General features: G+C 35.0%; 1 protein-coding gene across 2 annotated transcripts; it reads right to left on the bottom strand.

Moving 5' to 3' along the window:
• Window positions 1-4,965: 4,965 nt before the first annotated feature.
• On the bottom strand, window positions 4,966-24,216 carry LOC123540711 (innexin unc-9-like). Of its 2 annotated transcripts, none has more exons than XM_045325953.2 (6): window positions 24,068-24,216; window positions 20,612-20,912; window positions 19,435-19,967; window positions 18,213-18,324; window positions 9,473-9,600; window positions 4,966-8,147 (listed from the first exon to the last, which is right to left on the bottom strand). In XM_045325953.2, coding segments are annotated over exons 1-6 (1,233 nt in total). In that variant the 5' UTR covers window positions 24,070-24,216; the 3' UTR covers window positions 4,966-7,990. The 2 variants fall into 2 exon arrangements, with proteins under 2 accessions (XP_045181888.2, XP_045181887.2); XM_045325952.2 differs by lacking the exon at window positions 24,068-24,216 and adding an exon at window positions 23,513-23,532.
• Between the last annotated feature and the right edge of the window lie 911 nt (window positions 24,217-25,127).

The raw sequence follows: 25,127 nt of genomic DNA, 5'->3' as shown, positions 1-25,127 counted from the left end.
AAAATTGATCTGAATGTTCACCTTGATGATATCTAGGTCAGTTTCGAAACTGGGTCATGTGCGGTCAAAAACTAGGCCAGTAGGTATAAAAATAGAAAAACCTTGTAACCTCTCTGGAGGCCATATTTTTCATGAGATCTTCATGAAAATTAGTGAGAATGTTCACCTTGATGATATCTAGGTAAAGTTCAAAACAGGGTCACGTACCTTCGAAAACTAGGTCAATAGGTGAAATAATAGAAAAACCTAGAGACCATATCTTTCAATGGATCTTCATGAAAATTGGTCAGAATTATTATCTTGATAATATCTAGGTCAAGCTCAAAACAGGGTCACATGAGCGCAAAAACTAGGTCACTATGTCAAATAATAGAAAAAACGATGTCATACTCAAAACTGGGTCATGTGGGAAGAGGTGAGCGATTCAGGACCATCATGGTCCTCTTGTTTTTTCATTCATATACTCAATTCTGAAGAAATAATGTGTACAACTTTGTGAATTTATGTATGCTCTAAGTAATCCATGAATGTTATTTGTGTGTCTTGTGCGTTTTGTGTATGAATGTTCGTTACTATTGATTAAATGTTCCATGAGTTAATGAGTGGGTTATTGCAATATAAAAATAACATGTTGAAAACCAAATAAAAATAGCAATTGCGTGAGATCCGTTTGTTATTTTTAGCTCGACTATTCGAAGAATAGTCTAGCTATTCTACTCACCCTGGCGTCGGCGTCGGCGTCGGCGTCACACCTTGGTTAAGTTTTTGCATGCAAGTACATACAGCCATCAATTAAAGGCATATAGCTTTGAAACTTATATTTTCTTTTTCTAGGTCAATTACCAACCTCTCTAGGTCAAGTCCCATAACTCTGACATGTATTTTGAGCAAATTATGCCCCCTTTTGGACTTAGAAAATTTTGGTTAAAGTTTTACATGCAAGTTACTATCTCCAAAACTAATGCAGATATTGATTTGAAACTTCACATGTGTCTTCGGGGTTATAAAACTAGTTGATAGCAGCAAGTCCCATAACTCTGACTTTCATTTTGGCCAAATTATGCCCCTTTTGGACTTAGAAAATTCTGGTTAAAGTTTTGCGTGCAAGTACATACAGCTATTTCTAAAAGGCATATAGATTTGAAACTTACTTTTTCTTTTTCAAGATCAATTACCAACCTCACTGGGTCAAGACCCATAACTCTGACATGTTTTTTTGAGCAAATTATGCCCCCTTTTAGACTTAGAAAATTTTGGTTAAAGTTTTACATGCAAGTTATTATTTCCAAAACTAATGCAGATATTGATTTGAAACCTCACATGTGTCTTCGGGGTTATAAAACTAGTTGATAGCAGCAAGTCCCATAACTCTGACCTTCATTTTGGCCAAATTATGCCCCCTTTTGGACTTAGCAAATTCTGGTTAAAGTTTTGCGTGCAAGTACATACAGCTATTTCTAAAAGGCATATAGATTTGAAACTTATTTTTTCTTTTTCTAGATCAATTACTAACCTCACTGGATCAAGTCCCATAACTCTGGCATGTATTTTGGGCAAATTATGCCCCCTTTTGGACTTTGAAAATTCTGGTTAAAGTTTTACATGCAAGTTTCTATCTCCAAAGCTAATGCAGATATTGAATTGAAACTTCACATGTGCCTTCGGGGTTATAAAACTAGTTGATAGCAGCAAGTCCCATAACTGATATGCATTTTGGTCAAATTATTCCCCCTTTTGAACTTAAAACTCTTTTGATATTTAACCTTTTTGGGTAATATTTTCCTGCTTCTGGGACAATATTTCGAATAGTCGTGCTTGGCTGTCTTATGGACAGCTCTTGTTTCAAAGGTGGCAGTGGCCTTGTTCAAAGTGTCGGTTTTTACTTAAAACCATTGGCTGTGTCATTACTTATAAATGCAAAATCTGTTGCAGATTTTTGTGTCTGAAAATTTTCACAGTAGTTAAAAAGTTGCAACTTCGTCTGTCTGACATTCTTGTCCAGTCTTGAAGGAAACCACTAGCAGCAATTCATCAAGATTTCTACAGAAGAGATGAGCTTATTGTCGGCATGTTTGGTCATATTAGATATTGCAGTTATAGCCCTTTAATTGGTAATTGTTGAGACTAGTTTTATACGATTGGTAGGGTTTAAATCAAAACTTCATACAAATTATCAATATTATATCTTACTGTGCTTATGAGCTCTTTGATGAAATGGTCTTTATTGAGTTCTTGCCTTCTAATTTTTAGCTCGAAATTTTTCAAGTAGTCTGTGCTCGCCCTATAGTCCGCATCCTGAAAAGTTTTGAATATATGCAGGTTTCTCAAGCTATCGGGGCCAACTGGTTTTATACTTCACATATATCTTTAACATCATTATATCACATCGCAGGACAAATTGCATAATGCTAGCATTTATGTTACTAAAATTTATTGTCCCTCCCCCAAAGTTTTTGGGGAGCACTAACAGAGTTGTTCTTGTCCGTCCGTTCATCCAACTTTGTGTAGTGCTTATCTTAAATTAAAAATATTTGACATTGAGTCGTCAAACCTCCGGATTGTTATTCATCACGGGATGGTGTGCACCCGGTGTTTTAATTTGGACCTGACACAGCCAGACGAGAGTTATGGCCCTTGACTTAGTCAAAAATACACAAAATGCTTAAAAGTTTGTGTTGCATATAATTTAAAAGATATTTCACCTAGAGTCACGAGACCATGCAGGAATATTCAGCATGTGAATTTGTGCACCTGAGTTTTTTTTATTTCACTTCTCCAGACCAGAGTTATGGCCCTTGACTTGGTCAAAAAATAGGTTTGTGTCCCATGTATATCAAATGTACTTGACACAGATTCGTTAAACATTACAATATTAATATATAGCATGTGAAGTTGTTCACTTGGTGGTCACTCAGCTAGGCCAGAATTATGGTCCTTCACTAAGTGAAAAATACACATACTGTTTGGTGAAAATTTTGTAAGCATGTATCTCGGAAATGACTAGGCCATATGCTTTCACACTTCACACATCTGAGATTATTAGATGAATCCACAGGGTAAATTATTTAACTAGCTTTCTCCATAAAATTTTGAGGGATGGCACTTAGATTTGCCCTGGACTGTTTGTCAGACCTTTAGTCATCAAACATCATGGAAGTTTATTCATCATGTAAAGTGGTTCATAAATGGTTTGTGAACCACATTACCTCAAAAAGTATTTTGAGTCATAAAATAGAATAAAGAGGTTTATTGTAAAATCAATTGTGCAATCTTCCTCATTCAAATAATGTTTTACAATTAGAAGGAAATTTATGCAAAATCCAGGACAAAGATATAATGGGGATATGCAATGACAAGAACTCGAAACAAACCCCACACCAGTCTGTATGGATGTTTTATTATATAATGAGATAAAAATAAACCAATTAGACAACAAGAGCAAAACCAGCAACTAAAGGAGCACAGTGGTACATGACCTTAAAAAGGATCAGAAACAGAACACCACTGGGAGAGATCAAACCAATTAATGAAGCGCACCAATTTAACCTCATTCTCGACCCACATCATGTTAGTTATCCCGGGAATGGCAACAAAATGCACGAGATGTAAATTACGAAAATGATCGTGTTAATGAATATAAAACAAGATGGCCCTAGAACGCTCACCTGAGAAACACCCCGTAACAGTGTAAACATGTTTGACCCACTTCAAATAAAAAATGCAGCCCCTATTGCATACACAATGTTTTTCTTTTATTTTAAGAAGTGACCTAGTTTTTGACTCCACATGACCGAGATTCAAAGTTGACCTAGAGATCATCAAGACAAACATTCTGAAAAAGTTTCATAAAGATTGAGTCACAACTGTGCCTCTAGAGTGTTCACAAGCTTTTCCTTTGATCTGGCCTACTGACCTAGTATTTACCCCACATGACCCAATTTCGAACTTGACCTAGAGATCATCAAGACAAACATTCTGACCAAGTTTCATGATGATTGAATCACAACTGTGGCCTCTAGAGTGCTCACAAGCCAAATGTTGACGGACGACGCACGTCGCACGGCGGACGCCGGACAATGGCCGGTCACAATAACTCACCTTGAGCACTTCGTGCTCAGTTGAGCTAAAAACGTTATGTTTACATAAATAGTATAAAGTAATTGTTCTTATTTTCGAATATGAATTAAGACACGATATATCTTTAATTAAATCGTTATCTGATGACTTCTTGTGCAGCAATGTTCAGTTACAAAGCATTAGCTCATATATATTATAATTTCTGGTACCTATTTCAGGCATTGTGGCCATCTTGAGTTGAATAAACTGATTCAGCATACTGTTTATTCTGTTAACAATGTATTTTACTTAAATCTTTACCAAGTGATTGTTTCCAAAACAGAAATTTGAAACGATACTTTTCTAGTCTCGTGCTACCTAGTCTCGTGGATGAGGCGTTTTAAAAGTCCGTAAGTGTATGTGTTTTTCTGCAAAATGATATTTTGAAACACAGGCTGACGCATGCTGCGTTTAGGTGCACTTATAATTGCATAACAAATTATGGGTAGATTGCAAAATATCAGCTGGAAATCCAAAATTGAAAATTCTACATCGTCGTGATGGTGTATTTATATCAATTAAATCACTCTTTCGAAAACCCAGTTTATCTTCACCTACTTAAAACTCTATATATGGAAATTATCAAGCTGGCGGTTAACCAAAAAACGACATAAAACACTGTAAACACTTCACTTTATTATGTGATAATCTCTGTTTTTACCTGGTATACAGATGAATTCTTGGAATGACATGTGAAACTATCTATTTATTAGCCTACTTGTTCTCATTGACATAAAATATGTAACTTGAAGATGTTTACGTTGGGACGAATTCGCCACTTTCATGTTTTTTATGTGAACACAAATGTCAAGTTATCATTTTCGTTTTATACAAGAAAAAGTAAACCAGTACCTTTTATTGTCGGCTTTATTGTTATAGAGATAAACAATTTTTATCACACAGAGCAAAGAGAATAAACATTATAAACTGTAAATAAAATACTTAAGCGCAAAATAAATATAATAGACTAAACAAAACCGACAATTGGCTGTAAAACAGTTAATATGGCCTCTAGAGAAACGGGGTATAAAATTCATAAATGCACATGAATTAAACTTATTATATATAATAAGCTAAATAATTACAGAGTAAACGTAATTCAACAAAACATGCCTGCACACGTGAAATAAGCTAGGTTGTAATTCTGCTCCAGATTTTAGTTTGGTTTGTAAATTAAAATTATACCTTACGTTCCTCACTGGTCAAAAGAATTGGACCAGCTGCTGCCAAGTTAAAACAAAGAAAAAAGAAACAAACAAATAAAAAACAACAACAACAAAAATAATAACCAAAAAAAAAAATTTCACTTTTCTTTCAGCCTTCGATTGGATAGCACTTGAAGTGTCTGTATAAGTATAAAGGAAACAATATCAATGGCATCATTGCTGCTTTTTGCCATCTTCATTATTTTGTTACTGTTTATCATTTTATGTTGTTGTTGTCAGATGCCCTTAAAGTGCCATGACTTTATCAATAAACTTGAAACTTGAACGAAATAAACAAAAAAGTAAACAAATCAGGCAATGCAAAAAAATGACTCGAGTAAAAAATGCAGGAAAATGTACGGAAATAGGCAAGACGTTACCAGGCTGTTAACTGGCACATAATATATTCTGTATGTGTAATTTTACTGGCACCGCACATTGAAGGTTACATATTCTGTATATATAATGTTTAGCACTACGAGAGGTGGTGTTCAACTTTTAGCTAAACACTTTACAATCTAACATTCTGAGAGACATTCACGAAAACTTCGAAAATGTTTGTTTCAAGCACTACGTTCAGTACTTTGGTTCGAAAATATTTTAGTTTTACCCTTTGCAAACTAGACAGCATAGTGTTTGTGCTTTTGAAGCTTATCTTTTCATATAAAACTTTGAGAAAAGTAATAAATGAGCTCGGATATAACATTTCTGTAAACTGATCACGATTATATTTGTCATAATACATGTATTCGGTTAGGGTGCAACTGAAATTCACAAAACGTTCCAAAAACGTCCATTAAGTATCCAAAAATCTGTTTGCCGGCAAAAAGACAGATGACAGCCAATTAAGGATTTTCTCTCGAAACGTTTCACCGTCTTCTGTTATAAAGTTAGGAAACAAAACAAAGAAAGGGCAAGTTCACAGAGCCTGTATAAGAAAATGTACAATCAGATATGAGAACAATCTTACTCAGGTGTGGCTTTGTTCTACTCAGGTGGAACATGTGCTTTATCAGAAAAGGCGGCAATGACTGTGAGAAACAGATGTACACGCTTGATTCTTGTTATCACTTAAGGCAATACTGAGATTCGAATCGTCAACAAATGAAATAAAGTGTACATGTATTCTGAAAGCTATATAGAAAACGTTTCAATCATTGTTACTTGTTTGGACAATTTGTGGACAAGATTGTGCGTAGCCTGTTTCCAGACACTTTTGCTTAATGTTTGATACTTCATCAAAACATCGTATCAAATTATATATCTAAACAGATATTTAACTGTCTTAACATTATAAAAATCACTGTCACAACCCATGAGGAATATCATGTACATAGCCTCTGAGCGCAGCCAAAATAGTCTACAGTTTATGAGGTATCCTGACGAGGAGACCGCAGCCATGGCTTAAAATTGATCTTAAGGACAAACTGAAGGAACTGGACTAATAAACTATTAATACAATTTTTTCTTGGTCTAAGGGTTTCAGAATGATTTATCATTGTAATAAATCTCAAATCGAACACTTGTTGCAATGAAATGCAGATCATTGAACAATTAAGTGTTTAAATACAAGTTGAACACCTTTTGTATATTAAACACGGTTGTTTACCGGCGCTAGGCCTTCAAAGTCAATACATTCTGTATATATTACGCACAACACTATAATCTATAAATTGCTACTACAATTATGATATAAGCAACTAAATATGGTCGCGTGAATATCGCACTATATAATTACACTGTAATGTTTATAAGCATCAGTATGTATACACACGAAAGGGTCACTGGTATGAAAAAACTTGATTAATATATAAGATTCAAATCATCCTTTAAGTATGAATTATATTTATAGACAAGATTGAAAATAATTTGTTAAGGAAATTGTTAACATGTTTCAGACTATCATCGCATAACCAAGCAATTGAAACGTGTCGTTACAACGATCAGGATTTGTCAACAATGTAATTCAGATATGGTTGAAACTGAATATTATTTTGTAATCATTTGCCAGAAATATAAATATTTACGTATAAAATATCTACCAAAACTCTTATGGCCAAATTTGGTCAAATTTGATAATTTGCTATCGACAGGAAACAGCTAAGAAACTATTAATAGTTTTCTGTTTCCTGCCGATAGCAAATTATCAAATTTTACCAAATTTGGCCATGGATTTATAAAGGAAGACCATAATTGTATTAAGTGTGTATTGTATTATTAATAGGATCTTGCCATATTCACCCACGTTTTATGTTAATATATGTATGTACACTGTTCTTTAGCCAAAGAAACTTATATGTTATGCCGAGTTGGCTAAATAAATGTTGTTTTTTTGTTGTTATAATAGCTCCGCAGACATTTTGAACACTGGCTGTATATAAATGCAGTTCAATGAGACAGAGAAAATAATGCTATTTTAGAAAAAAAATCATTTTAAAGATTATAATTTTCGGCCACTTTCATTAAAAATTAATTGAATGCTAAATACCATTTTTTTACAGTTTACCGGCTAATCAATGGTTGCGTTGATTTTCCGACCAAGGCAAATAATCTGATGTCCATCATTCTCTTATTTCGTATAAGTTGGTAACTTTTAGCATTTAATGAAGGTATGCTCGTTGGTAAAAATAAAACTTTCCAATCAAGTGCACCGGAATTCAACTCTATAACTACTGTTCCGGAACTGCGTGACCATGACTGTTTTCGTCCGAAGAATCAGGCTTTTGTCTTTCCTTGTATTCCGCAAACAAGTCGCTAAACATGTCCATGATCACCATGTCTGTTGAATTCATTCCCACCATTCTGGCCACGAAGCACCCGTCATCCCTGCAGATTATCAAAAACAGAAGTGTCATACTTATATAAGTCTGGCTACCGACTAGATAATATTTTTTTTACAAAAATAATTCTGTTATAATTATATTCTGACTTCATCAGTCTTGGCTCTGATTATTTTGTGTTTTGAGAAGAAAAGGGATATGGTTATTCAAAATAATTTTTAAATTTGATAGGCCTCAGGGTTTATCTCCTGTGAACACACAGACAATATACTTATATATTTATAATTGTTGACCTCCATTCTTAATGTGATCATCACCATGAAATAACGCTGACTAATGTACTAATCTGAACATATTTCATTATGGCAGTATGACATTATGTTTCCTTATACTTGTTCAAGAAGTGTTAACTCTGAATTAGAATATTCTAGGTCATGGTACTATTGGAATAAAAATTTCTAGTATTGTCTGGGAAGAAGATATCATTGCTCCAGGTATTGTCAGAAAATGACAGGTGTTGTTAATTGGAATGTTAAATGTCACAAATGGCGTACTAGTGTTCAATGATTCCAAGGCGGGTATGGTTAACAGGTCACAAATCATTGCTTTGTTAAAAAGCTCACATTTCGTGGGTTTTGTTGAAAGAGCGCACGTAATGTTTTGTTTCAACGTCACAAGTAGTATAATTTTGAGGGAGTCAAAATTAATGATGCTATTTCAAGGTTGTCACTTCTTGTTGCAAGTCCTGGCATTCTTGAAAATCACAATTTAAGTCATGATTTAGTTTGAAGGTCACATTTCTTTCTTGTTTAAAGGCAACAAGTTATATCATTGATTAAAAGTCACATGTCTGGACATTGTTCTGGTTTGTTAAAAGGTTGAAAAAACATGACAGTTTTACGAAACAAATCATTGAATCGTAAAAGATTCAACGTTTAACCTTTACTCTGCTAAATTTCTAAAATGGACTGGCCCATCATTCAATTTGGGCAGTACCATATATTATTAGAAGAGGGTGTTCACTGAAAATTTACTGACTGAAAAGCGAACAGTGCGGACCATGATCCGTACAGGCTGATATTGTTAGGCACTGGTCGCAAAGGCAGAACCACTTGCCGCCAGCAGGCTAAAGATTAAAGATTTAACTATCATCACACAGGTTAAAGACAAAAGCCATGAAATGTTTAGTAGATAATAAGTCATTACATTGTTGAAATACAGCAAATAATGGCAAGATGTAAAGACCGTAAGTCACGGATTTGTTGAAAGGCCATATATAATGGCTTTGTTTAAAGGTCAAAAGGTGAGGACACAAGTAACTATGATGAGCATCTGTTTCTCCTATAATTTAGAACGAAATAAATACTTAACCTTAGATATTTTTCAGCAAACTTTTTGCACAACTGTTTATCAGAAGCCTGGAGTGTCCTTCCACCAAGTTTTAGATATTTCTTTACATAATCATAGTTGTTCCTCTTTACCACAATCAAGATTATCCACTGAAAACAAAACAGAGCTGAATTATGATCAGATATCAAACCTCAAGATTTTTGTCACATATTTCAAATAAAATGACTGGCTGGAATTATTTATATCATTATCACTTTTTCCGACCCGTCTCGACGGGTCGGTATTACGATAGGATTTTTCTATAAAACAACGAAAATGACCGAATATTTCGAATCCCATGGATGTTTGTATATAAGCTTATTTATAGTCGCCACCGGTAACCCATATTGGCGACTCCTCCAGAGTGAGACTGTTAGTAATCTTAGTGGGAGGATAGTGCAAGATACAGGAGACGCTCCAGTTCAAGAAGCTTCCCTGGTTCTTTAGCGTGCCAGGTGTAACGCACCCATACACGGGACTCTTATGCCAATGTTATTAATTTTTAGTTGGAGGTGCGGGGCCTCGAACTCACGACCCCTGGTTTCGTAGTCAGACAGTGTTACCACTGGACCACTGCGTATGTTCATAAAATTCCATGGAGGCTTATTTACCTTGTTTTCTGTGAGAGCAATTTCAAATACATTGGTAAAGCTAAGTGAAATAGCAGTTGTACAACATATAAACCTAAAGAGACTCTTTCTAAATGGCCGATAGTAGATTATATAGCAGAATGTGCTTTCGTGGTGTCGGAAAAAGTCCCTAATAGATAGATCCTGGTTTTTTTCCATTTTGGGGGCAGTTGCACGTAAACCGGATAATTTCTTTTTTACATAAAATGAGACACTTTTCAATTTTATATTCGCATGCTTTCGGGTTGTTTTACTTGAAAACGAAAATAGGGGACCGCTTTCTGAAATGCTGCAATATGAGGGTACCTGACTTCAGTTGACTTGCATTTCACTGCATACTATTCAACACTCTTTTTCTTTTTGTTTTTTATAGCAAATGCACGGATGTCTTGATGACGAAGTAAAAATGTAGAAACTTTATCAAAATGGATCTGAAGTAGGTGAATTTTATATGAAACAAAAATCAATTTCTTTTATTGGTATGTACTCTGTATCATAGCAGATATTTTACTGGCCGCTGACTGATTAACCGTGTGATGTACCACACTTGTCTCGGGCAGTAAAATGAAATGCATTTTAGCATATATTTCCTAGTAATATAAAATATTGACCGGCATTATTGTTATATTTAGAAGATGTTGCCCCTTTATGAACAATTCATTTTATCATTTCTGAATGGAAAAAAAGTTATAATTTCACATTTTTTTTATCAAATGGAATTGTCCAAAATGAAAAAAAAATCTTTAAAATATTTGGAAGAAAATGAGTTGCAGAGCACTTCAAAATTTATAAAATGAAGTCAAAATACTGTTTTAAGTATTTGTTTTGTGCGGTTTAACGTCGCACAGACACAATTATAAGTCATATGGCAACTTTCAAGCTTTTCTAGGTGGAGAAAGACCACAGTTGCCCCTCCGGGCATTATTTCATCATAGGCGGGCACCTGGGTGGAACCACGAACCTTCCGTAATCCAGCTGGATGGCTTCCTCACACGAAGAATTCTACGCTCAAAGTGAGGCTCGAGGGGGCAAGTCTGTTTTCAGTAAGAGTAAATAATCATTACATAATTGCAATAAAAAGGCCGTGATTTGGTAATTCCGTCCCGTGCTAGAATGTGTGAATCGAGTCTGTCATTGCATGTATTATTTCTTGCTGGCAATCTATTATTCTTAAAGCAGCATGCGCTTTCTTTAACAAGCCTACTTTACACTCTCCGGTGCAATACAATAGGGTTACTCTTATAACAGTACCTTGATCTGTATAGGGCCTGGATCTTGCGTGGATTTTGGACCGAGTGTAATCTGGCCTAGCAAAATTGCATCATAACAGGTCACGGTACTGCCTTAGTTTAAACATACTTTATTTCAAACAAATTGACATGATTACAACAGAGAAATTTACATTAACAATGATACACTAAATTTGAAAAGGGATACGACCGAAACCCTAGCTTATTGAGGTCTTCTCCGGACTGAAGTTAAATTACTAATACATCTGACGGTTGAGTATATAATTTTGAAATATGATTTTAACAACGATCAAATGATTTTTAAAAGAAATATGAATGGGAAGACGATGAGATTTGAGTTTGATTAACGAAAGTTGGAAGCGAACGTAGTCTGGTGTCTCATGGAAAGCGTCTAATGTCCCTTATGACATTTTGAACAGCGTGAAATATTTCATTGTTGGTGTTTTCACAAAGACTTGGATCACCATATAACGTATAGAGCGTTATTGTATACATAGGTTAGATTATTTTTTTTGGAACGACAAAGCACTGACATTTGTGTAAAGTGGACATTCAAAAAAGAAATGATGGTTACTCTCTATAAGGCCACATTGACAGAGGTGATGGAGAAATGTTTTTCCTGTGTAATAAGTGTTGGTTTAGGGAACTGCACTCGTCGCGTCACTTGCCATTTCCTTGATCCTGTGTAGAAGTGTTTAGGATGTTTTGCAAATGTTACCACGGGTTCTGTGTTTGAACAAAGATAAAGAAATTTGCAAATTAGGAGTCTCTTAAAGCTGACGGAAGAAAAGAATTATAGTAGTGTCGTGCGAGTACGTAATTCCTGAATGCCGGAGGCGTTTCTAAAGTTGTATGTAGCTGTTTCCCCGCAGTTTGCGGAACAAGCGAAGAGAGATATTCAGGTGTGAGACCATGTTTCATTTTATACAAAAGAATCGGTTTATGATGTAATCAACGAGTATCAAGAGATCCCAAGGGAACTGCTACTAGTATATGAAACTTATGAAATGAAACAAGCTGGACATTCTGACACAATTCTAGATGCTTCGTTCTGTATTTTGTCAAGCTCCTGATTTTCGTATTGGGAGCAGTTGCAATAAACAACATCGGCATATTCGAGAATGGGTCTTATGATGTCGAGAGATTTTCTGTCAAGTTGAAATTTAAGTTTGTGCATCAGATGGGTCCTCTTCCAGGCTCGTTCTGTTATGTGTGTAATATGATTATGCCAGAAACCATCCTCAGAAAGATGAACTCCAAGGTGTTTATGAGATGTTACAGTTGATATTTGTTGATTATTCATGAAAAGTGGTTGGTGAAGTCGTTTTTTGTTTTGCGTCAGATAAGCATTGTTTCTAACCTTGATGGGTTAAATGTTAAAAGGCATGTATCTGCCCAAGTAGAGATTTTGTTGGCCAGGTTGGCCAACTACAATGTGAAGGCTATAGTTTCATCAGCAAACAGAGGCCTCCGCAATGCTAATCCCAGTTTACATTTTCATCATTGAGAACAATGGCGTTCATGCCATACGTTTAATTTTGGCATGTTTAAGCAAACCTGGTACTTTAAAAAAAGAAAAACTCAAAAGTACAACATTTTTTTATATACTGGTATTATATAACCCATGTTTTTTCTTTAAAATACCTCATATTTTGAATTGGTTGTACCTACATGAAGACAGACTTTTGTATCTTCTCCACAAACTACTGAATATTACAGGTGTTCATGAGTATTTTATCAATGTAGGAAGAAATATTTTCTTAACTAACCAACCATTTCTTTCAAGTAAAATCCACCCCTTTCTCATTTCTGCATGAATTCTGAATGGAGCAATCTGCGTCCCATTGAAACATTTTATTATCAGGTTGAAACTGTCAATTCTCAATGGCTCAGTCAATGTAAGGATACCGCCTCCGTTATGAGAACACGTTTTATTACGATTATAATTGTGAATGTCAGGTTAATACGGAAAAGCTTTAGTGCCAGTTGTATGTTATTTATTAACTCGACATTTCGTGTTACTAAGTCGAAATTTCGAGTTAATAAATCAAAATTTCGAGTTACGTATCTCGTAATTTCGAGTTACTAACTTCAATAGTTTACGTTGATGTATAGGTCCTGGCCAAGATTAGGTACCTGGTGTATCCATCAGGTAGCCCCACAGGGTCATATGATTAAGATGACCGGACAGCGTTTGCTCATAAAAATATCACTATTTAAACCATGTTTAAGTCTGGACGGTTTTTCGACCTAGTTTGAGCCCACTTGGCAAGGAAATATAAACATACCCTACATGAACGTGTAGTAATGAGTCTGACCAAGATTGGGTACCTGGATAGATCTAGATTTTGATGGGAGGTCATAGAAGGTGACCAGGTAAGTACAAAAACTTAGAATATTTCACTATTTTGACCATATCTGGAAGGTTTTCGACCTAGTTCGACCCCCTACCACCTGAACATACTGTGAGGCATGATGCCTCACGACCTTGTTTTGATGCAATTGTTTTGCATTGTTTTTACGGCCTATCGGTAGTTTTTTATTTTTGATGTTAAATTGTCAGGCTATCTTTCAGCTACTTTTTAATCACAGTAACATTTCTAGGTATTGGCAGATAACCAGTCGCATTGTTAAATTGTTGACTAAATTGCATTTCAAAACGGTAGAACTGTACTTATGTCATGCGGTTGTCAGTTTGATAGTGAAACTGTAATTCTAGCTTTCACAGGGATTCTTTATAAAACTACGCAATGTCAGCCTGAGTTATTCAACAGTTCAATCAACAATCACCTGCTGTATTAAATTAAATCGATGTTTTCATGTAATGTCCATTGCTGACTTTGTAAAGCTTGATAAAAGTTTTTGTCAGTTGAAATTTTGACAGTTGTCAACCATATTGGATTTTTGTCACCATATTGGATTTTTGTACGTATGCACCGGGTGACTAAAGCTCGTACAAGCGGACCGAAATTGCTTCATATTCTGCAGAAATAGTTAACTTTTATTGTCAAGTATTTCATATTTAATACCTGGCATGTAGTGTTGATTCGTAGCGTTCTATATTGTTTTATTATTTATTTCTGTCCGACTTTGGTTGTTTACACTTGTTTAGAGGTTAAGCTCCGCCTTATTTGCGTAAGGAAATGTTCGTATTCCGAATGACGTCATGGTCGGCCGAAGTGAGTTCGTAGCCTCAACTCGGTTACGGAACTGTCCGGGTATTTCCGACTTTGGCCTTATTTAGATTTGGTATTCATCCTCATTTGCATACCATGCATACCGAAAAGGTTAATTATTAGAGCGCTAGAATCATCACTTTGCCTCCGTCTCTCGTATAGTAAGGCTGTTCGTCAGTTTGTTCTTAGACATTTCTTTATTTACACTTCTAAAACCTATACGAATTATTCAAACTTTGAAACTGCACGGTACTTATTATCATTAAATTATACAGTTATATTTATAAGCAGTATTTGGCTGTTTTTCTCATAGAAAACTGTAATTTTAGAGTTGGTTCTCAGTCTGCCTGCTACACGACTTTGCCAGATATTTCATTACTGATTATTTTATTCAGTTTTAATTAATATTTATTGTTAAGGCTTCCCATAAATAAAAAGTTGTTTGAAGCCGAAAGAAACGTTGTCAGTAGTTTATTCTAAACTTTGAAATAAATTTGAACTCGGCGCTACCAGCCTTTTAGCTTAGGCGCTACCAGCCTTGTCTTAGGCGCTACCAGCCTATAGGGTCGCGACCAGACCCTAGTTGAGTCAACATACTGTTTATCCCCAAAATGAATAACCTTACAGTATTGTAATTGGTGGACTCAGTCCCCAGACTGTAGTCCCCTTGCCCTTGGTCTGTTTCATTTAACATTTCTTTTTACCCCTAACCCAAGTAAAGTACAGTGACCAGGGTGGGGGCACTACAATACTATACATGTAAATGAAGGTATATATATCCTGTATACAGTTTGAAATCTGGAGTAGCTCTAGAGGCTATGGGGTAGGTCATACATTGATGTATGGTAGTATGTGATAAACGAACAGACGTTCAAATTTTGCGGATAAAATAGCAAGATACGAAGTCGAAATTTCGAGTTACTTTACTCCAAATTTCGACTTGTTAACTCAAACTTTCGAGTTAGTATCTCGAAACTTCAAGTTAAGTATTTCGAAATTTCGAGTTAGCAAGTCGAGATTTCGAGTTAGTATCTCGAAATTCCGAGTTGATAAATAAAACGCACCTGACACTAATGCTCTTCCGTAAATTCAAGTCAAATAAAGTAAAAAAAAAAGTCATACATTGATGTATAGTAGTATATGTTCAAGTTGCTACATGTTGGGTACTTGATGTGTAGATAGATGATTTCACTTCGAAAAGTCCAAGTCGTTTATAACATTTTTGGCCTTTGACAGACGGACAGACGTTCAAATTTTGCGGATAAAACGGCAAGATACGAAGTCGAAATTTCATGTTATTAACTCGAAATTTCTACTTAGTATATCGAAATTTCGAATTAATTTACTCGAAATTTCAAGTTACTAGGTCAAGTCGAAATTTCGAGTTAAATATCTCGAAATTTCGAGTTAGTAACCCGAAATTTTAAGTTAGTATCTCGAAATTTCGAGTTAATAAATAAAACGCCCATGACACTAATGCTCTTCCGTATGAATACATGAAGTTACCTTGAAATAATATATTTGAGGTTCATGAGTAAATTCTAACAAGAATACGATATTGATAGTGTAAATAAAATAATAACTTTCCTAAGTATGCAGGCAGTTAGGTAGTAGGTAGACCAGTAGATAGGGAGGTAGGTAAAAAGGTAGGTAGGTAAAAAGGTAGGAAAACAGGTAAATGGTTAGGTAAGTAGACCAGAAGGTAGGGAGGTAGGTAAAATGGTAAAAAAAAAACTTAGGTATTTAGGTACGTAAGTAGGTAGGCAGGTAGGAAAACAGGTAAATGGGTAAGTAAGTAAGTAAGTAGGCAGGAAAGTAAGTAGGTAGGTAGGGAAGTAAGGAGATAGTAAGTAGACAGGTATGTACACAGGCAGATTGGTTAGTAGGTAGGTAAAGGTAGGCAGGTAGGTAGGTACGTAAGTGAGTAAATAGGTAGGTAGATAGGTAAGTAAGTAAGTAAGTAAGGGGAGGCAGGTAAGTAGGTAGGTAGGTATTTACGGGTAGGTAGGTAGGTAGGTAGGTAAGAGCATAGTTAGGTAAGTACTTAGGTATGTTAACAGGCAGGTAAGTAGGTAGGAAGGTAGGTAAGTAGATAGGCAGGTAGGTAGTTTAAAAGTTAAGCAGGTAGGTACGTAAGTAAGTAAGTAGGTAGTTAGGTAAGAAGATAGGTAGGTAGACAAGAACAAGCAAGAAGGTAGATGAGACAAAGACCTCATTGCACGAGACGGGCGCACTTCTAAATCGAATGACTGTGACTCATTTATCCTTAAAAACACTGTAAATATTATTTAAATCATATTTTGAAACTACGCATTTTCGTTATAAATAGAAATAGTTCATAAAGTACTTAAAGATCTGTTAAACTTGTAAACAACATTTAGTTAATCTTATAAAAACTCATGTTTGATAAAGATCTCGTATCGTTTAATAGTTCGGTATGATTATAAGTATCTATACATATTTTCAATTTAAACTTTTATTCAACGAAAATACAGCCATTTTCGTATAATTCAATACATAGGTAAAACAGGAGTCTCATTATTTCAAAGGCATTATAGATGATTGCTATTTAAGAAATGAATAGAACAAAATACTCCTTTTTAGAAATTTGTCTAAAGCTGCACGCCTCCAGATTTTTGTCAAACTTTTCGAAATTTAGAAAACGCTTTCATTATATAGTAATTGCAATAAAAAGAAAATATAAAATGATTCTGTGCATTTTAGGATTTTTTATCTACAAAAAAAACCTCCTCTATTGAATAAAATACGTATGTAGAAAACTATCAAAAGCGTTCGTCTGGTGCAAGTAGAAGGAGTTTAGCTATATTATATATAATGCATATATTAAAATATCTACTTAATTAAACAATACTGGGTTATCATTTTCGATATCAAATACCAATTGCTGTTTTTGAAATTTTGATCGGTTCATCTGGAGGCGTGTGCTTTTAAAATGTAAATTTGAGTAGAATGACAAGCAACATCACGTGTTAAAGCGTTTTATCGAAGAAAATTGCATTAACCTACTTTGTCAAAATAGAGCTGTCTTATACGATTAGATATTGGTCAAATATTTCTTTGCCCTAAACGCCCAACGAATTGAACTGTTTTGCCATAAACGCATAGATATTGTCCTAAATTATCAAGTAAACTATGTCAGTTGGGAAACATGTAGACTGGCTCCCGTCCCTATGTTTGTTCTGTCATATTTTCCATATGTTAAGCACGGAAGTAACTCTAGCAGGTTGTTTCCATATCAACATTTTTATTGCCACTGGCTCCGAACAAACGCTTTAGCCATCAGATAAAAATGTGCCTTTTAGATGCATAAATTTTACTTATAAAAAAAACCCCATGCAGCCAGGGAGTCAGGCTAGGAAAATGGGTAATTCACTGATTTCCTAACAAAATTCTGTGAAAGAATAAACGTTCGATAGGAAAATTCTTCTGAAACGCCGGAAATAACAATATCAGAATTTCAACACGTTGTTTCCAAGGTGAATATATTCCTTCTGTCACTCCCTAATAACTGTCAATAATTGTCACTCCCTAATTACTGTCACCCCCTAACAATTGTCACTCCCTAACAACAACCAGTATTAACCAGTTCTCAGGAAGTAAATGACAACATGTGTGTACCCAGGAAGAGACAAATGAAATTGCCTACCTTGATGAAGTTATATCCACTAAGTATGGCGACGAAACAGAACCAAAACCAGAGAAAAAGAAATATTTTCTCATTGAATAAATTTATGGGTAATACACACTGTACCGTATACCTGAAATATGAAACATTTAGCAACTCATGTACAGTTTTGGAGAATATGCAACACATTTACACACATTATAATATAAAATGTGTATATGACAACGGAAAACATGTGAAAATGGGTATTGAATGTGCAAAACTGTTCTCTTTTAACAAAGGCCTACTGATGAAGAACTCTACATGACTATTTTATAGGTAAAAAAAGCTACAAAATATAACAAATTAGATAACTAGAAACTTTTCGATGAAGATGTTGCAAGACTGTCTTTGATTGAGCCTGTTCATGAAGTGGAAATGTGTGTAATCGCCCTCTAGCCTTGGGTTGAGCAGAACGCAACGTTAACGCATGTTATAAGTACCAAAATACAACTCAGAGACATCCGCAGATGTGTTCATACGGAGACATACGTCAGACTTCAGTGCAGTTTCATGAAAAGCGGCGTATGGTCCCAAGTAAAATAATGGGCTAGCCCACTACGAGAGAACAGTAGGCAGAACTACAGAAACCCAAATTTAGAGAATTGATCTGAGGTTATGGAGCCTGCATAGCACAGAAACTGGCAAAAGACGGAACCATATCAAAAGGACGATAAAACAATACCCAAATCAATGTGGGAGTATCGGAACCACCCACGCTTAAATGTTCAAGCTAAAAAACTAAACAGTACCACTATCACAACATAAATGTCGTGGTGAATGATCTGAAAAGATCAAAACACTTTTACTTATTATCAACGTTTCAGCTAAATTAGTTTTCCTCATAAAGTAACGATAAATTAATATGAAAGGTCACTTTTACAAACTACAGCCTTCAACACCTTTTCAATTTTTGAGATTACTACATTTTTACCCTACTTTGAACATATTTACTTTAAGAACTACATGGACTTTGCTCAGATCAAATATAAAATTTCATAATTACCCATTTTAAAAGTCTCTAAACAGCATATTACTTGTAGGAGCTTTTTATTTAAAACAGATTATTTGACTGCAAATATTAATTTTCAATCGAAACTCTATGTAACCTTTTGGAGGAGGAACAAATCGAACTATCTGTTTTTAATCTTTTTACAAACTTTTGACACTGATATTTTCCTCATATGCCAATTAAACACATTACCTTTGCACATTGTTCATTTGTCGAATCAAGAAGTCACAGAGAGTCACTCTAGGAAAACGCTGACTTTCCATAACTTTAGAACCACTTCTAAACGACTGCAGCCATTCTAGTCCATACATGCTACCTTGGTCAGTTGTAATGAATGCATTCAGAAGAAATATCTGTCCAACCACATTTGCAAAGTAAAGGACTTTAATGAACAAGTAAAGACCAGTTAGGAATGTTCCTTCTCTCTTGTTGCAATAGAAACAAAACACGTGAGAAAACCGCGCCTTGGCTCGCGCCAGGGCATTGTGTTTATACGGTTGGTGGCTGTGTATCCATTTCTCCATAACAAAGACGAGAGACTCTATCGCCCCCTTGCGGTCTTCCGGTGATGTGCACTGTGTAAGCTCGGCAGTTTTACAAAGACTGCTAAGATTCAGACCTGAGGCGACATGAAGCATTTTCCATAAAATAAATGGAAGCTTGAAAAGGAACGCTTGAAGCAGAAGAATCAACGGAACCCATTGATAGTATGTGATTTCCTCTTCCTTCCATGAAAAAGAAAAATAAATAACTGAATTAGTTTATTATTATTTCCTGAGATTCAACAGACTTTTAAAGTTCAGAATGATGTAAAATCCAGCTTAATACATGTCTAAATACATTGACACTAATTGTAATAGTTTCTGCCATTATGTTAAGTTTCTAGGAATCGCATAAAAACGGAATGGGGTTTTCAAAAGAACTTGCAGTGTCAAATGACGCTCAAGAGTGAAGTTGTTATAAAATAATCAAACCCTTTTCATTATTTACCGTCTAATATTAACCACGTTTTAGATGTTAGATGAGCTGGAATTGAATCAAGGGGCGTAAGTCTGAATGGTTAAATATCCAAGCATCTGCACGATGAACCGTGGTAAATCAGACGATAAACCACAGGAATGTATTGTCTATTTATTCTATAACACATATATCAATGCTACAGTGAAACTTATACAGACTTCATCTATCCGAATAGCGATGACCCGGACGTTATGCGGCAAAATGACGTCATTCTTGATGTCATAATGCTCTCTCACTGGTCCACCTGTCAACCATTGTTTTTTACAGAATAAACAACCATTTACTTCAGGACTTCTAAGATAGAATATACTTTACTTTTGCGTTACAATATTTTTGTTTGTCACTATACCTGCCGACGACTGACGTCTGTTGGAATAACGTCAAGCATTGGTATGTAGTAAGTATTCCTCATCCAGCAGTAGTTGTGGATATAGTGTTCGAACGAATTCGTGTGCTCGTCTTCATCATCAAACTCAGCTGGTACCCAGCACTTTATAGGGCTGCCAACCAAATGTGTTGTGCTGATAAGAATGGCCAAAGTAAGGAGTAGCAAAGACGTGTGAACATGATTGAGGCGGTCTACCCAATCATCACAACGGCTCGAACCAAACCGCTTCAGGGAGGGAAGTCCTGCGAAATAGCCGATAACCCTGTCAAGAATATTAGGATTTGAGGATTACCGTGTGTTTTAATACTTCTGAACAACATTTGAAAACATTTCTGTAAAACTACGTGCATACTAACGGGACATGTTATTTATGAATCCAGTCCAGATTCCTTTTCACGTACAGTAAATATGAACAATCGTTTTGTAAGAGGAACAATTTGTTCTGTCTTTTTGTTTTGAGATGTCGAAAGCGTTTGTCGCAGTGAGTTTTACTTTCAGGAGGATTTCAGGAATTCGAGAAAACCTTAGTTAATGTGTGGAAATGCAATTAAATGATCATCTGAGGGGTATTTCACTGTCTTCTATAAGAGAACAAAGTACAACTGACACTCAATATCTCTAACTCGCGTATTGCAATTCTGGTTAACTCGAACACTTTTTCAAGTCCCGTCGCGAAAACACGTGCACAAAATATCATTAATTTCTAAGGACGTATGCTAGAATTTGGTGCGAAAATTTTCCCAATAACAGACTTTCTTCAAACTTTGGATATTGAAGGACAATCATCTAAGAAACAAAAAAGTGCAATAAAAATCATAGGCCACCGGTATCGAAAAAGAGTTATATGCCCTTGAAAACCGCATCACCCCAAAAAATGGCGTTTTCAAGGGCAGATAACTCTTTTTCGATACCGGTGACGTATGATTTTTATTGCATATTTTTGTTTCTGAGATGATTGTCCTTCAATATCCAAAGTTTAAAGAAATTCTGTTATTGGGAAAATTTTCGCCCATCTCATATACAGGAAATTCTAGCATACGCCTTTAAGTCAATTTCGGTTATCTCCAAGTTAAACGCTCTATTCTTTGGAGTTCGAGATATGCTAATTTTGTCTAGAGGAGATTGTATATATGTACTCAATATAATCTTAGAGTAGTGCCATATTCTGATATTATGGTGATATTTAGTGCTATTCACAGACATGATGGTGTCCATTATTGCCATAAACGGACATTATGGTGAACATTAGTACCATACGCTAACACGATAGAGAATGTTAGTACATACACTGACATGATGATGAACATTAGTGCCATGCACTGGCATGATGTTGGCCATAAGTGTCATGTACAGACATGATCATGGCGACCATTAGTGACATACATTGACATGATGTTGGTCCTAAGTGTCATGCACAGACATTATGGTGAACATTAGTGCTATACACTGACATGATGGTGACCCTAAGTGTCATGCACGGACTTGATGGCGACCATTAGTGACATACATTGACATGATGTTGGTCCTAAGTGTCATGCACAGACATTATGGTGAACATTAGTGCTATACACTGACATGATGGTGACCCTAAGTGTCATGCACGGACTTGATGGCGACCATTAGTGACATACATTGACATGATGTTGGTCCTAAGTGTCATGCACAGACATTATGGTGAACATTAGTGCTATACACTGACATGATGGTGACCCTAAGTGTCATGCACGGACTTGATGGCGACCATTAGTGACATAAATTGACATGATGTTGGTCCTAAGTGTCATGCACTGACATGATGGTAACCATAAGTGTCATGCACGGACTTGATGGGGAGGATTAGTGCCATGCATTGACATGACGGCTATTGCTTTCAATGATAAACACAATTTCATGTATCTCTAAACTCTTAAATTACAATTTGTGTAATCGGTGCAATTTGCAAGATTTTCACAGCTGCCTGTCTAGATATTGTATTGTGAAATATGCACTTTCAGCTATGTAATTAGTGCTTATATTTGAATAAAAATTGAAAAATGAAGGGTACTCTTGATGTCTAGCAGGTGACAACCTCTCAATAATATTTGGAGAAATGACAATAACCAGCAATAATCAAAACGTACACAATGCCATTAAAATTAAATTGAATTAGATTTAAGAGGTGTCTGGTTAATATAATGACGCATTTGGCGACACGGAAAATAATGTAATTATTTGATATCAGATATCATTTGCTTCTTATCGCACTGCATTATTTTTGCAAAAAGCAAATATACCTCGTTTTTCATTTATAACCAACTACAAGTGCACTTTTTTTACGGTTTTTAATATCATGTCAAATATTTTCATTATGATGTTGATATGATATTAATTTCTCAAAGCATGGTAAAATGCGTCTTAAATAACAACCTTTGCTTAATATAAATTCCAGGCCTTTTTGGCAGTCAAAATTGAAGAAATTTAAACTCTGTGATCGAATACTTTTTGCATATTACTTGTGCAATATTATCATATTAAAATATAAATTAGTAGTATATTAAAATATAAATTAGTAGTAGTACAATTTTAACATTAAATACAACGGTACATGGTTCAGAATTTGTACAAAGGTTTATTTTTACATTAACAGTACTGAATAAAGAAAAGTGAAGTTTTTAAAGTTGAATTCCGGTTGTATGCACTGTAATGAGCACAACTTTTGATTTAACGTTAAAATATAATTATTTTCATTCACGGACCTACTTTTTAAAATTCCTTTCGTTTTAGTTTTAATTATTTTGTGGATAATACCGCTGAAAAGGAACTAGTGTCGAGCTGTTTTAACGTTTTAGAAATTAAAATAGAATTTTTTTGTGAAATACCTACGGCATCATAGAAGTCTCCGTTCAATTTCTGAACAGGAGCGAAATTTGAAGAAGAATCTGTGGCAGCTAAATTACATTGAAAACAATTTCTCCGTACTCGACGTTCTTTCGCGCATCTTGTGGTTCAAGGCGACTCGAAACAATGGCAATTTTATAATCAAACATTTTTAACTGTTTACACATTTTTTTAACGATTCCGAGAGGGTTTTTTTGGTGGAAGAAAACTAGATCTGATTTTATTTTATTATTTATCGTTTTACTGGCTAGATTTGCAGCAACATTAACTTTTGCGGATCTATCACTGAAGAACATTTTCTTTTTGTTTTATCGAAACAGTCTCTCTTTCATTTCATTTCCACCTTTGTTCAAGTAATTTACGAATTTTAGTTATAGATTTAACTGCGCACTATTTGATTTTTGTTTTCATAAACATTATTTTCCGTGTCTCTGTCCTTGAACAATTTAAATGTATATGAATATTAACAACAAATTGTTAATAAGTGAACCTAAAACAACTATGGTTGTTCTTTAAGAAAAAAAAAACAGTATTACTTACATAATTGCGTCCTTCCTCCGCCAAATATTAATAGAGAATGTCAAAAGCCGAAACCAATATTTTTAGAATACACATAAGCGATGTTATTTTTCCGGAAGTAAAATCACGATGACTTCAACTGTTTGAGGAAAAAAACAAACTAATTTCTTTGCTGTGCGTGTGTGTTAATGTGCGTGCGTTCGTGGACACGGTGAAGATTGCTTTTTGAGAAAAGCAAAATAATTATATAATACACAAATTATAGCATAATTACATACGTTAGACATAAAGCTCACTACAAAGTAAATAAAACGGTGCAATCAGCATAATTTTAGAGTTTGCACGTTGGAGAAAAAGCCTTTTTTACTGACACCGACTGGTACTCGGTGTCGGTTGATAGAGGTCGTTGGTTTAAACAAGATAGCATTAATGTACAGGTACAAGCTAGCACTTACATTTGTTTTAGCACTCTTCAGTTAGCAAATTTATCTAAACTCCAATGTAAATAGAACTAAAATAATATCAAAGTCTGGTATAGACAGTCTGTTTAATTAGATTTGAAGAATGTAATGCATTTTCGTTTATTATAAATTAATAAAAACATCATTAAAATAAGGAAATATTAGAACAAAATAAGCTAGTGATAATACAACTATATATGGTATACTGCAAATTCATGCAACTTTTCGTCACCTTCGGTTTAAAGCCATTCCCTCACATATGGAGCAGAATGTTCTGTGATTCCGATATACTCAACGTATATCTTACATGTAAATCTGGTATTAAAATTAATGTTGTTGGTATTTTGCGTGTGTGTGCGTGCGTGCGTGTGGTTGGAATGGAAAACAACTTTTGTAAAGGGAACTGGGGGATTTAAACGGATTTCGGGCATCTAGATTTGATATGAAAAAAAAAACGATAGCTCATGAATATTTAGGTACATTGTGTCGATTGGAAATCCAAATTTTAATAACCTATTTCATGTTATCTGTCATACTACCAAGGTATTTAAAATAATTTTACCGTTACCTACTAATTAAGTAAATCATCGATATAGTTGTATATCAATAGCTGTCAATAT

The sequence above is a fragment of the Mercenaria mercenaria genome, chromosome 16 (assembly GCF_021730395.1).
Source record: "Mercenaria mercenaria strain notata chromosome 16, MADL_Memer_1, whole genome shotgun sequence".
Lineage (NCBI taxonomy): Eukaryota > Metazoa > Mollusca > Bivalvia > Venerida > Veneridae > Mercenaria > Mercenaria mercenaria.
Note: the sequence above shows the minus strand (reverse complement) of the source record. Positions and strands in the feature narration are given on the sequence as shown.